The 13,519-nt window shown below is 54.5% G+C and overlaps 1 protein-coding gene across 4 annotated transcripts in view; it reads right to left on the reverse strand.

The window, feature by feature from the left end:
* Positions 1-13,395, reverse strand: part of DTX2 (deltex E3 ubiquitin ligase 2) — a 37,973-nt gene extending 24,578 nt beyond the window's left edge. Inside the window, exons 1-3 of one of the 4 annotated variants that reach the window (XM_075440302.1) lie at positions 13,336-13,395; positions 8,739-9,129; positions 3,534-4,119 (exon numbers count right to left, since the gene is read on the reverse strand). In XM_075440302.1, coding sequence (XP_075296417.1) covers positions 3,534-4,119; positions 8,739-9,045 — 893 coding nt within the window. In that variant the 5' untranslated portion in view covers positions 9,046-9,129; positions 13,336-13,395. Of the gene's footprint in view, positions 1-3,533; positions 4,120-8,738; positions 9,130-10,286; positions 10,373-12,900; positions 13,040-13,335 lie in introns of those variants that run through there. The other 3 variants (XM_075440300.1, XM_075440301.1, XM_075440299.1) reach the window with 3 other exon arrangements.
* Between the last annotated feature and the right edge of the window lie 124 nt (positions 13,396-13,519).

Here is a 13,519-nt window from a genome sequence, read left to right on the forward strand (position 1 = left end):
TTTGTCTGTCTGACAGAGAGGAAGGAGAACACCCCTGGAAACATTAATCCCAAAGGACTGGAGATCCAGACATCATCCACGAAGAGCCTTCAACGGGCATCGTTGTTGTGCCCTTCTCTGGGCTCCGTTTGGGTGAGCCCCCCGCTGCTGCTGCCTTCCTCCAGGCTGGGTCTGTGATCCACACGTGCTCCTGCGGAAGGGTATGGAAAACAGAGGCTTCCACGGCTATGTCTAACAGAAAACACCCGTGTTCATGAACAGAAAGGGAGTTGTAGAGATAATGACAGCTCCTAACATCCTGCCTGCAAAACCACCTGCCCGATAAGCCCTGCAGCCAGGCAAGTGCTGAGCCACATCCCTGCATCTGGGCCAGGCTTGGGTTCTGCCAAGGGCCCACGTCACACTCGCCACAGCGAGCCCAGGCAGCGCACCCCTGCTCAGGGCACGCTCGCACCCCAGCAGGGATGGACAGACAGTAGCCAGGAGAGCAGGGAGCAAGGCCCACAGCGGGGGGGTGCAGGGTTCGCACAGAGGGTGCCCGTTACACAAGTGCCCTCCAAGCATCCGAAGAGCTGCCGCCTTCCCCACGTGGCACGTTCTGCTGTCCCCAGGAAACCACACAATCCCTTCGCATCCCCCGGAAAGGCTGGCTCGGATTATTGCCAGGATACCAGCCACCTCACCCCTTGCACACAGCTGAGCTGCAAAACACGTTGCAACAGCCAGATCTCGAGCAGCCACGGCACTGCTCATCCGTGGCCAACGCTGCCGCCAGCACCGCAGCAGTCCCAGCACGCCAGGAGGGCTCCGTCCTCTGCCGTGGAGGGGACCAGATGTTCCTGCCACAAAAGCCACCTTCAGCAGTGCTCGAGAAGGGACCGAGCCGGAGCAGCTGAGCAGGGAGCGTACGCCAGCCCTCCCAGCACAAGCTCTGCTGGCACTCGGCTGTCGGAGGGTTTAAGCAGCTGCTGAAAGCTGCCCGCCGCCCCAGCAGCTCCCAGGAGCCAGCCCAGCAGGCTGCCCCGACAGTGTCCTCCCCAGTGCCCCGGCTGTCCCTCTCCTCCCACTCAGCATCACTCGGGCCGTGGGCTCAGGTCACGGCAAGCAGCCCCTGTCACCCCTCTCTGAACATCTCTCCCCCATCTGCCCTCCTTTCAGGACAGCCTGGCCCCCCATCAGCAGCACACGACATACCCAGACCCCGACAGGCTCCAGACAGGCACGCGGGGCAACTGCTGCAGCATTTGGCTCTTCATTTTTAATCTTCCCACCCTGAGAGTGGGTGATTTGCAAATCATGCTGAGGCTCTGGGGAAGGATGGGGGGCTCCCAGCAGGCCCACGCACCAGCCAGAAGCTTCTGCGAGAGGAGGAATTGGGCGGCTTCTTCAGGAGACTGCAAGAGCCTTACTGGGGGCTCCTGCAGGCAGTACTGGGGTCTGATTTTCAGCCCTATTCAAAGGTGACTGGAACAGAGAAGTATTGCAGATGCTTAAGATGCCACAAAAAAATCACCAGATGCAAAGACAGCACCAGAAAAAAACCGTGAGAAAGAAGAACAGGGTGCAGGAAATCATTTCACCCAGATGACCCCAAAGAGGGAAGTCCTGATATGACACTCTGGAAAATATCTCAAGATTCACCATCTTGCTTAAACTACAAATGAGATTCAAAATAAACCTCAAACCCCTGTGCCCCACATAATCAGCAGAATGTGCTTTCAACCTTTCCAGCTCTCTTATCTCTGTATTTACTCAGGGTAGCTTGGACAGGTAAGTCAGCCCTGGCAAGTTCCCCTTTGCTTTCTCAGGTGCTCGCACAGCAGTTCAGCACCCGGACTATTTACGGTGAAGTCCGTATACTGCTCCATACACTTCCAGCAGCTTACGAATGGAGGGAGCAGTCAGGCAGCCCTTGCCTGGTCCTCAGTTTAATGCTGGGAGATACTTGGCCCAAGCATTATCACCAGACAGGCCACAAAGAGCCCTGCTTAGCAAAGAAAGAGTTAAGACCCTGAAAGCCAATTAGTGGCCATCTGGCTTGGTTCGGGTGCCCAGGCTTCACAGAGGCCATCCTGCAAGAACATGGAGGGAAGTGCCCCACTTTGCAAGGGTGAGACTGATCTCCCCCAGCCCCCAAATCCCCGCTGGAGCCCAGTGCTGCAGCCCTGCTCCAGCCCACGATGGGATAATCCGCCGTGGCTTGGCCCAGCAGCCCACACCGTGGAGAGGAGCAGTGTCAGGCCACGAGACTGCTTTTCATTTAGTTGGCAACAGCCGAAAGGCCTGAAGACAAGTGAAGCCCTTCCTCCCACGCTGGTAAGGTGTGAACACAGCCCTCCTCCAGCTCCAGCCGCTCACCGATGGGAACTGAAATCCTGTGCTGAGAGAAGCACACCAGTTTCAGCCTGCTCAGAGATGAGCCACAGCGAAAATGGATCAGCAGCCAGCACAGGTGACCCATCCACGCAAGCTGGAGCATTTGAGGGGTGACAGCTCAAAGAACCAAGGAAAGCTTGACCTCAGCTAGCACTGTGCCAACTGTCAGTCCTTCCATCAAAGTAACTAGCTCCCTCCAGAGAGGCAGAGGGTGCTCCCTGAGCACTCAGCCAGGAGAAGGTCGCTGAAGAAAGATGAAGGGAAAGGACATGGCCAAACCCTCACAAGGTGAGGCTTAGCTGGATTTTAAATCACTTGCAGTCCTTGCTTCTGCTTCCAGTCCTCCAACATTGAAACAGCAAAGCTCCACAGCACCTCAACGCGTGCACAATGAAGCTCTTCTGTGATTATCCAGTGGCACATCTGCTGTGCATCAGCATTTAGCCTGATGAATAGCCTGGACACCACTCAAATTGCTAGTGTCACCCCACTGATCTCAGAGAGGGATCAATACAGTTCAAGGTATCACAGGAAGGGGAAAGTAAATTACTGATTTGGTTTTCTAAACATCTTCACAACAGATTTAAAAAACTCCTTTACCAAATCTATGTCTTACTGTTTGTTTTTTTTCAGCTTCAAAATGCTCAACATGGACTTCCCAATTTTGTCAGAGAACTCACGAGGTCTCAGCCACGTGCATCGAGTCCTGCAGTCCCACCTTGAAGTGGAAGAGCTTTGAACACAGAGAATTTTCCACTCCATGTTTACTGCATATTTTGAATTAAATAAGGGCATCCACAAGTTCCCTTTTCATTCACTCAGTCCCCCTCAAAGTTCTTTTTAAGTGTAACCTGAAATACCACCAATCACTATTGATTTTCTCATACCTGCAGAATCTCCACCTGACTGCTTTCTCCAGTGGTTTAGGGAGACTAGTAGACAGGGACTATATTTCAAGTGAAAGAAAAAAAAGGGGAAAGCACAGGAGAAGCCTTTTCATCCACTGTACTGGACACAGAGGCACAAACCTCTCTCTCCTTCTAGGAAGACCCTTGTAAAGTCCTCTGGGACAGACAGGCTCCTAGATAATGAAGACCTGAACACAGCAGATCTCTCGGACACATGCACAGTATTTAAAGGTGAATTAGGGTCTGTACCTGACTCCGTTAGATGCAGACAGTCCTGTGCTGGGGCCTCCAGGTTGAGGTAAAGCCCACGTGCTCTGTACATTGAGTCTTGGTGTTGACCTTGCTCCAGACAAAGTCGGTTTGTTATAGGGCACAAAGCTGACACTGGAAGAACTTACTGATGCTGTCCTACCGGAAACCTGATGAGTAGTGGAAGAGTTGGGAAAGTTTGTCATGGAGTGCCGGTAGCGCGTGGTAATGGGACCAGTCCCACTGTTCAGCCAGCACTGCTGGCAGGAGCAAGCCACCCCTGGGTGAAGGGGTGCAGGGGAGGTGGACACCGGGTACGGGGCGTCCAAGCGCCTCTGAACGCTGCGGCGGAATCGCGTGGTCTTGTTGGTCTGGACTTGAGCCACAAAGTCAACTTCGTAGTTGTAGCCCAAGGGTCCGAGATCCACTCGCTGGTGGTTGGTGGCACGGGATTGCTCCAGGAACACGCAGACGTTCATCTCGTAGGGGGACCACCCGCCTTCGTCGTTCTGCCACTCCCAGACGATGCCCTGCCCAGCAGCGGAGTCCCCGGGGAAGAGGTGCCTGCGGACAGCCCGCATCGTCCCTGTGTGCGGACACGGGGGGAAATACATAAAATCATTATGCGAGCAGATAGTTAAGGGGGAGGTTGTCTCAGACTAGTTTCTGCACAGATCTGCAGTGTCTACATCAGGGTGGCCTTCATCACCTCTCCCTCGACAGTGACACTAACAGACTTTCTCTTCCTGACAGGGCTGGGTTTGCTCATGAAGCTTAGAGAAATGCAATAACCCCACGATCTCTGTCCCTCTGCCAAATCTGATTGTGGGCTGGCAACAGGTTCAAAAGCTGCTGGGAGGAAGGGTGGGAAAGGAGGGAAGGAGAGAGGATGCAGACACAGACACACCCGAGCACAAAGGCACAGGGATCACATATGCCTCCCTGACGTAAAAAAAAAAAAAAAAAAAAAATCAGGCCGAGGCACAGATCTGGTTAAAAGAAAAAAACCTCCCACAGCCTTGACAACAGAGTAACTATAGAGACAGGACACTATTGGGAAGTGCTTTGCAGGAGTGCTTAAAGCGCTAAACACCCACTGCACTACACAAGGGCCTGAGCAGTTTTGCTCTTGGAGGAGTGGGTGAAGTCCCACAAGGGCAAGGACTTGAGAGAGGGGACAGACATGAACAGCTTCTCCAGGCTCCTGACTGCTGGCAGATACAGCAAGACGAGAGAGAAGACAACGAAGTAATCTGGAAACCAGAGAGAGCAGCTGCTCAGACAAAGGAAGAGAACTGAAAGCAGACACGCTTCTCTTGCAAGGCCGCTCGCCAGCAGGAGCTCAAAACCCCCTGGAAGCCTGACTCTCCAGGGTGACTTCACTCCCGGTTACTTTAGTACTTTCTCTGAAAAAGAAAAAGCCTAATGAGAGTGAGGGAAGCCACCCAACAGGACAGAAGCTCTGCAATCTCTGCAAAAACGGGTTCCTGCAGCAGGGTCAAAACTGCTGCTGCTGGGAAAATCCTCAGCCACACTCCGCAGTAAGAAAGAGAAGCAGGAAATGCCGCAGGGCAAGCAAGTCTGGGGACGCAGGCAGGTGGGGGTGAACAGGGGTGTAGCGAGTCTGTGCAACACAGGAGAAATTCAGAGAACAGCACCTAGAGGAAAAAAAAAATACAATAAAGCCTCCTTAGAGGTCATGAGAGTTACGACCCTAAGCTCCAGCACCACAGGTAAAAACAGTATCTGCACCTAAAGCCTGCGGGCAACTGCCCCAGGATGCTATTGGTGGCTCTGTGATGGGCAGGCAACCCATGAAAGCTTTATGCCCAGCGAGCACACCCCAAGGAAGGAGGAGGACAGGCCCCGTGGGCCACACTGCCAAAACCCGATAGCTACCTGTGCTAAGGCTCTGGCTGGCTGAACGCTGGCTCGAGTATCTCTACCTCACACTGCTCTTCTTTCTACCCCATAGTACTGGGATACTGCAGAAACCACTAGGACTGGACTCAAACCATAAGGGCATTGATTGCCTCCTCGCTGCTAAAAATTCTGCTCAACAGCATGAAAGTCACATCTCTGCTCCTATCACACTCCCAGGCGTCTTCAAAATGGTGTTGGTGGTTTCTGCCCAGCACTTTGGTGGTCTGACCATAATGAGACCCTGTGCTGGGGTGCAGGTATGTCCCAAGTATCATTGCAAGAACTAAATCAGGACAGACCTGAGCTCCAGAGCTGACATAAAGGCTGAGGTGCTCTCAAAGGCAGAACGTGCTTCTTCAGCAGCCAGAGCAGCACCAAGCGTCCTGCTTATTGCAGAGCGGGACTCACCAGTGACTCCATCCAACAGACAACACCTCATCAGCACATCTAAAAGGCTACCAACAGCCAGTGAAACACAGCAACCTCCTCCACAAGAACTGGGGTTGAGCCCCAACAGCTCAACCATGAAGCCCAGGGATTCCTGCGGGACAAGGCAGTCCCTGGCAGAAGTCAGGGCAGGAGGTGTCAGGGCAGGAGGTGACAGCAGAACCAGGCTGACCTTCCCCAGCCAGGAATCAGTATCTTACATGGGAAAGCAGACAAAACAGCCAAGAGCAAACTCCAACAATGACTGCTCCTATCCAGCAAACGAGTGCTGCCAGATTCTAGAAACACACAACCTATGGCCTCAATGGGTGGGCAGCATCAGGGATGACCCCCCGAGCAGAAGGAGGACTGGGATGGAAACGAGATGGTGAGAAATGCACTATGGTTAGAGATGAGTGCAGGGACCTGCTCCCCAGATAAAGGGGACTACCACAGGTAAAGCAAGGTGTCAGAAAGCCCAGTGGGACACATCTCAGAGGAGATTAGCAAAGCTGCCCCTGCTCCATTGCTTCAACTAAAAGCAGCACAGAGAGGACTCGAGGAGTTTGTAAGCAACCCATATTCTCAACAACCCACAACAGCAGCTGGGAGAAGAGCTTTTAGGAGTCTATAACAAGGACGAAGCCATGCACTTGGCAAACATCTTCCTTCCCCCAGGCTGGCAGGGAAAGGGGCATTCCTCTCCAGGGTGGGCAAACAGCTGTGGCGAGAGGACAACTCCTGCTGCTCCCGTGCGTTCACTCCCAGCTAGTCTGCCTCGACCAGCAGCTGAAGCCCAGAGCTAATCCTGCCCACAAGATCCCCCTGCACAGCTGTCACTCCCCGGTGATGGGGATGCTGGTCCCGTTAACACTGGCTTCCTGTTATTCTCCCTGGCTTCCTTTGAAGAGCCTATTTGTCTGTCTAATAGCTAATGAGCAGAATACAACAGCCTATTTTTTGCTCTGTTTAAAGATTTTTTCATGGGGATGTTTCCTGCAGAGATTCTTTTCTCCAGCACATGACAAAGGTCAGCTGGCTGCTCGATCAGAAAGGTTCACATCTGAGGCAGACCCCACAGAGAGAAAAAGCTTTGCTCAGAATTGGGTCACAAAAAGGGGATATGAGAGTGTTTCCAGTAGTCACGCTGCAGAGCACGCAGGTACCTGGGGAGGGAGGCTCACAGACCTGGCCACTCTGATCAGCATCCCTCCAAATTGCTGGGAAACGCTGCAGGAGAGCTGTGAAGTGGAATCAACCTTTTTCTTATTAAAGATGAGATCACGCCAGCCAACACAATTTCCACAGTTGTACTGGGCTGTCCCCCAGCAATGACATACTTCAAAACATCCTGTGATGGACAATATCTGCTAGGTGTTTTGAGATCTTTCACAATGGTATAAAGAGATACAAGATCTTTGTGGAGAGACAGCTCCACTTGTGGAGGAGGAGGAGGATGTGCCACTCACCCTGGGACACATCTTCCAGTCTCCCCCAGGCACTCTGCTCACCTTCACCAAACCAGTCCATTTCCTGACAAGGGACAGCTTGGGACTGCTGCCCATGTGCTGGAGCACTGGCTGAAAAGGCAAGAGGCTGGAAGGTTCCTTCACCAGTTAGGCATGAAGACAACAAGAAACAGCCTCTGGTGCCGGCTCTGGTGGTCCATGCTTTATTGCTCAAAGCCACAGCCTCAGCAGGGCTTCCAGGTGCTCATACAGGCCATGCTGAGCAGACCTGTCAAGGCATCCAGCTCAGAAAGCTCCTCACCCAGGACACAGCTAGAAAAACTAATCCTAAGGTCATCAAGTCGGAATAAAAACATGGATGCAGCTGTAATGACCATTCACATTTGCTCTGACTACCTTCCTTTCCTGTAGGAATTGCTCAATCGTGCAGTTGATTCGAGACACTGCTCACTTATTGCTTCAACTGGCAAGAAGCCAGCAGAATGCCCATCCCTAAAGCTTGGGGTGATGCTTGACTGCACCCTGGGGCGATGGGAGAGATGTTGACAAAGGGGAAACCGAGGCACGGAGAATTTTTCAAAGCAGCCATTCATTCGGGGTGTGTAATTTGGGATCTCCCTGGATTTTGCAGAGATGAAGAGCATGTGTTCCACCCCTGCCCCCTTTCTAAGCTACAGCTGCTCAGCACATCTGGAGCAAAAGAGGGTAGGAGGCATCTCAGCAAGTTCTGAGCTGCTAGCCTCAGTGACCCCAAGAGAGACGCGATAAGAACGAAAATGAGGTCTCAATCCCGCTGTTAAGCCCAGCCTGCCCTTTCTCCCTAGGAGGAAGCAAGCCAGCCTTGTATAGCACAAGTGCAGGGAATATTCTGCTGCAGCACTACGGCGTTCTGCGGGGGCTGCAGGCTTTTGCAAAGCAGCTTGCGCAGGGCGGCATGCCAAGGTAAAGCAGCTGGCACTCCAGTTGCAGAGGGAATAAGGGATTCAAACGGGAGGGTTTGAATCGTAAAAAGGCCTTTTTATGCAAGTGGTTTTGAATGGATGTGGGTGGGGGCAGGAAGAAAGTTTCCAGCTCTAAGGGCTCTGGCTCACAAGCTCTGAGCTCCAGAGGTCCCGTGACGAGGCTCCTTCAGCGATCCCCACCACATGCCTGCAGCCAGCCCTGCAGATTCACGCCAGCCAACTTTGATTTTCTCACGTGCTAATATGCTGGGCAGCAGACAGCATCAGGAGAGAAGCTGATAATCCACCCCTCCAAGAGCTGCCCAGCAGTGGTAGAAGACAGCAGAGCTTTGCAGGGCTCTCCTACACAGAATGCGGCCCCACTTATCTCCAAGCTCACAAGCAGCCTCATCAAAACCCCAGCATGGGTAGGGAAGCTCCCTTACCTGTATCCTGCCGGAACTGCGTCAAGCTTGGGATGTCGATGACATAGGGAGCCAAGACGGGATCCGCATGTCCCAAAGGGATGCTGCTGACAAGCCCCGAGCCCGAACGCCGGCCCTTCTGCTGAGAGGCCTGAAAAACCTGTTCAATGTAGCTGCAGACGTTCCCTCGGTACGGCCTCCACCTGCCAAATTCATCCTGCCATTCCCACACCGCCACTGCTGTGGAGTTGCTGCTGTGCCCCAGGGCAGAGCTGGGGAGCCCGGATGGCCCGGCTGAACTGCTTCCTGCTCCCTGAGCTGCTGCCATGTTCCTCCCTGAGGTGTGGGCACGCCGCGACTGGAAGTGGCAGCTGCGCTGGCTGGCCTTAAACCATCTCTTCTTCTGGGGGACCTGCAGCAAGAAACAAAGAGAGCACACGGAGCTGAGAATGATGCCCCAAATCCACCCCGCCCTGCATCCATACCACACAAGCCATTTAAGAGAGGTAAACAAGCTCAGCCTTTCACAGCAGATGCTCACTATGCATTTAGGAGACTACAGAGCAGTGGATTGGCCTCAAAACCCCCTGGTCGATGGCAAATGAGGTACCACCACCCACTCCCTGCCAATGCTAGCAACTTTTCTTGCCAATTTAGAGCAAAAACTCTTTGGGGAGACTCTGCTTCCTACGGTTTGTGGCACTAAACACCACCCAAGTCACTGCAGATCTGTACAAAACCCACCCAGAGCCGCTGTTGATCTGTGTTAGGCAGACCTGTAAGCTTTGACCCGAGTTCAGATGCTCACTAGCCAGGAATATGCCACGGCAAGCGGCAAGGAATCTTGTCCAGACCATCTGGACACACAGACATTAGTGCCCGAATGCTGGACAACCCCTTGGAGATCCTCATGTTGGTGCTCGTGAGCAGGTGGGTATGACTGTGAATGAGCAAAACTCATGTTGTTTTAAAATAAAATTGCCTTCTCCCTCCTAAGGTCTCGTGTCATTGATTGCTCGCTTAAATCCCAGCAGTCAGCAGGGAGCTATGAGCTTCCTTCCCGTCAAATGGAAAGTTCATGTCTCCCAAGAGGCAGAGCAGCAGTGGGTGGCTTCCACTGGAGGATGCCATCTGCACAGAGAATGACATCCCAGCCGGATGGGGGAAGATCCCACGCTCTGTGGAGCGTCTCATCCATCATGCTCGTGTGGCTTGCTAGCTTAAAAAAGAAATAGAAAAAGAGCGAGCAAAGAACAGACACACCCACATGTCTGCATTTATAAGCGGAAAGCAACACTTTCTCCAAGAATTCCTTGTAAATTAGTTTATGAGCTGCTCTGAGATTTTTACAGAACACCCCCGGCTCGACTGCTGTTGGTGACAAACCATTCTAGATCACCAAGAGAAGACCCCGGTCTCTGCAACTGATCTTTTCGATGTAATTCGCTCTCCCCCAATGCATCAAGGACAGTTGTTTTACTGCCCAAAACAGCAAATTAATACTTGAGGTATCAAACCCAACACCTGCTTCTGTCAGCTCTTTTTACGGCAGGTTTCACACCAACACACCTCCTCCTCGGGGACCGCTGGCACGTCCGTGCTCGTCTCGGACCAGCGTGAGCCGAAGCAGGGCTGCAGGGTTTGCTGTTGTACCCACCAGCATCAGGCGCTCTGAATCCCAAACAGAGAACCAACACTGTTTTCCCCCCAAAGCTGTTGTTACCGGATTTCATCTGCATGTCCCGCAGCCACAAGCAGAGCAGGAGAGGAGAGGGAGGCTGTTTAGAGGGAGCTGGCGATTCGTTTTCCTTCCTTTTTGAAACACAGCAGCAGGAAATGGAAAACAGGGAGCATCCCAGCAGAAAAGCCACCTCCTTCACATACCCCCTTGCACTCGCTGGGACACTGGCCGAGAACGGCTGGGTGACAAAAGCCCATTGCCCACCCCCTCGGACAGCAGTGATGCTTTGAACCCTGGACCACACGCAAAGGTGCCCGGACTGGCTGCACGTGAGCGTCGCGTGCTCCGACATTCGCTTCCCCATCAGAACGGAAAAAAATATTTCCTGCACTGGGATTGCTGGTCCAAAGGAGGAGCAAGGGGTGTATTTCAGCCTCCTGCCAGTTCACGCTGCTGAACGCTGCTTGAGCCAGCAGCTGTTTGCACGGAATGGGAAGCGAGGAATGCGGGAGAGCTTCAGTAAGCCAAAATTACACAAGTCCCTGAGTCAAGGCAAACAAGAGAAAGAAAAGGCCTGAAGTTGCAGTTCCCTGCCCCTCTCCGTGAATTCAGCAGCGCACAAATATTAAAAGCTGAGAAATTCAACAGCAGAGCTGCTCGTACAGCTTTCAGCCTACCCCCTTGGGCTGCCGCTTGTGTCACACCAAGGGAGCGAGGGTTCGGGGCAGGCAGCTAGCAGAGCCGTACGGGATGGCCGGCTGCGGTGCGGGATGTGTTACACGTCCCGCTCTACCGGCGCTGCCTTTTGGATGCCAGCAGCAGCAGTTCAGCTGCACCAGCTCCTCCACGCTGGCTCCGTCCTGGGAAGATTGGCAGCTCAGAGGGAGCAGCAATGTGTCTTTGCTAAAATCCCATGGACTATAACACTTCACCTTGAGCTTTAAAATGCCTTGAAAATCTAAAAGTCATACCAACCCCTAAAAGCTATGTTTATTCAGCAAACAGTCCTGGCTCCAGTCAGAAATCCTATGGGAGACCTTGCCTCAAATGAAAAAAAAAAAAAAAGCCTGACTACCTGAAGTGTAAACTCAAATATTCCAGCCAACTGCCCTCCTGTTGGGAGGTAATCTGTAACATAGGCTCAGACCTTGAATATGGATTTGTTTGGTCAGATCTTTATGCCCCAGCACAACCTCTGAAACATGTGCCCACACAGCTTTAATCAGGGACTTGGACAGGCAAAGAACTGGCTGCATTTCAGTTGTGTTTCCCAGCAGATTTGCTCCCTGCTCCTCACGCTCCAGCAAATGGTGGTGAGAAAGCTGAGGAGGGGCAGGTGGGAATTAAAGCATCTGAAAGACATGTTTCATTCTCAAACCTGTTCTACTTCCAGAAAGCAGAATTTTCTTTCGCTTTAAATGCAGGATCTTAAAATTCATGGTTCTAAGATGACTTCTAAAAACGCCAAGTCCCTTTCTAAGTTTCTGAACTGAAATTGCCCGTGCTGATAAAAGTTTAAATCATATGCTACCTTGTACCTGGAAAAGAGCGAGCCTCAGGAGCCCTTGAGCTAAGTGAGTTTAAAAAATAAAAATTACCAGACTGGTAAAACAGAAACTTTTCAGCAGGTTGCTCAGAAAAGAGGGTGCCCAGGAGGGATCTGTTAAGTGCCACTACCACCACACAAGAGACGGGACTGGAAGGGCTACAAAGAGCCCACGAGAAAAGATTACAGACGGAGCAGGAGAGCACACAAAGCACCATGAAGCAGCGGGGCTGCAGTAAGCCCGTGACCCAGCGCAGGGTGCACGACTGGAGCAGCACTACACGCACCCTGTGCCACCCTGACCCCAGATCACCCAGCCAGGACCCCCACAGATTCCCCATCCCCCAACATCCGATTTGCACTTCTGGGCCCAGCGCAACCCGAGCTGCGAACACAGCAATCCGACAAGGTTTGAAGCTCTTGCCAGGTAGCTCATACCTAAACACATCTTCCTGTACACGAGCACCCAGCACCAACAGCGAGCAGCGACCCAGCAGTACGAACAGAGCAAGGCAGCAGAGAAGGGTAGTAATAACTCCCACCGCACCCCCCACACCACACACTGCAATAGCTCCCACCGCACGCCCCGCTCTGCCCTCGGCAGTCCTGCCTTCCTCCAGCCTCGGCTGACCCTCGCAGCACAAGGCGGCTGGGCTGACAGCCAAAAGAACAGAAGAAATAAAACCCGGCCGCTCTAAAGCTGGACTCCTTCCACTCAAAACAAGCTTCAGGAGAGCTCCCCTTGGAGGAGAAAATAAAAGACCCAAGCGGAACCAAGCTGCTGCGGATCAGCTGGGCAGAGGGTGATGTCAGGCAGGAAAGCTGGGCAGGGAGCAGCGCGCAGGTACCCCCGAGGGCAGGCCCGCAGCGCGCCCCGCACCCCGCTCTAGGTCCGTCCGGGCACCGGGGCCCCCGGTTTGCTGGCGGGGAGACCGCTCGCTTGCGGGGGTGCAAACCTGGCCAGGTCCGGAGCGCTCCTCCAGCTTCCCAGCGGCTGCGGGCGGCTCCGGGAGGGCCCTTCCCCGGCTCCCAGCCGGCCGGGAGCGCAGCGCAGAGCCCTGCGAGGGGAGCCGCTGACCCCGGCCGGCCCCGGGGCTCTCGGCAGCCCCCGGACCCCCCGCAGGCACGGCACCCCCGCCCCCCGCTCCCCCGGGGTAAGGCCGGGGCCCAGTGCGAAGGGAACCGCGCCCGCCTCCCCCCGGGCCCTCAGGGGAAGGCCCGGCCGCCCCCCCGGCCGCTCCCAGCGGGCTGGAGCCCGGGCAAGGGGCAGGCTGGGCCCGGGCCGGCCGCGCGTCGCTACCGGCCCCGCGGGAAGCCCCTCACGGACGGCGCCGGCCCTCCGCGCCACGGGAGGCGGATACCGGCCCCGCCCGGCCCGCCGCGCCCCTCACCCCGAGTCCCGGCGGCGCTGGCGGGGCTGCCGCGTCCCGGCCCGCGGCGGCGGGAGGCAACGCGCGTGCGCCCGCGCGGCCGCCTGGGGGATGTAGTGCGGGGGGCGGGGCCGGAAGCGCCGGTGGGCGGGGCGAGGGCCGGGGGCGGGGCGAGGGCGGCGGGGCGAGGGCGGCGGGGCGAGGG

This window comes from Opisthocomus hoazin, chromosome 20 (assembly GCF_030867145.1).
Source record: "Opisthocomus hoazin isolate bOpiHoa1 chromosome 20, bOpiHoa1.hap1, whole genome shotgun sequence".
Taxonomy (NCBI): Eukaryota; Metazoa; Chordata; class Aves; order Opisthocomiformes; family Opisthocomidae; genus Opisthocomus; species Opisthocomus hoazin.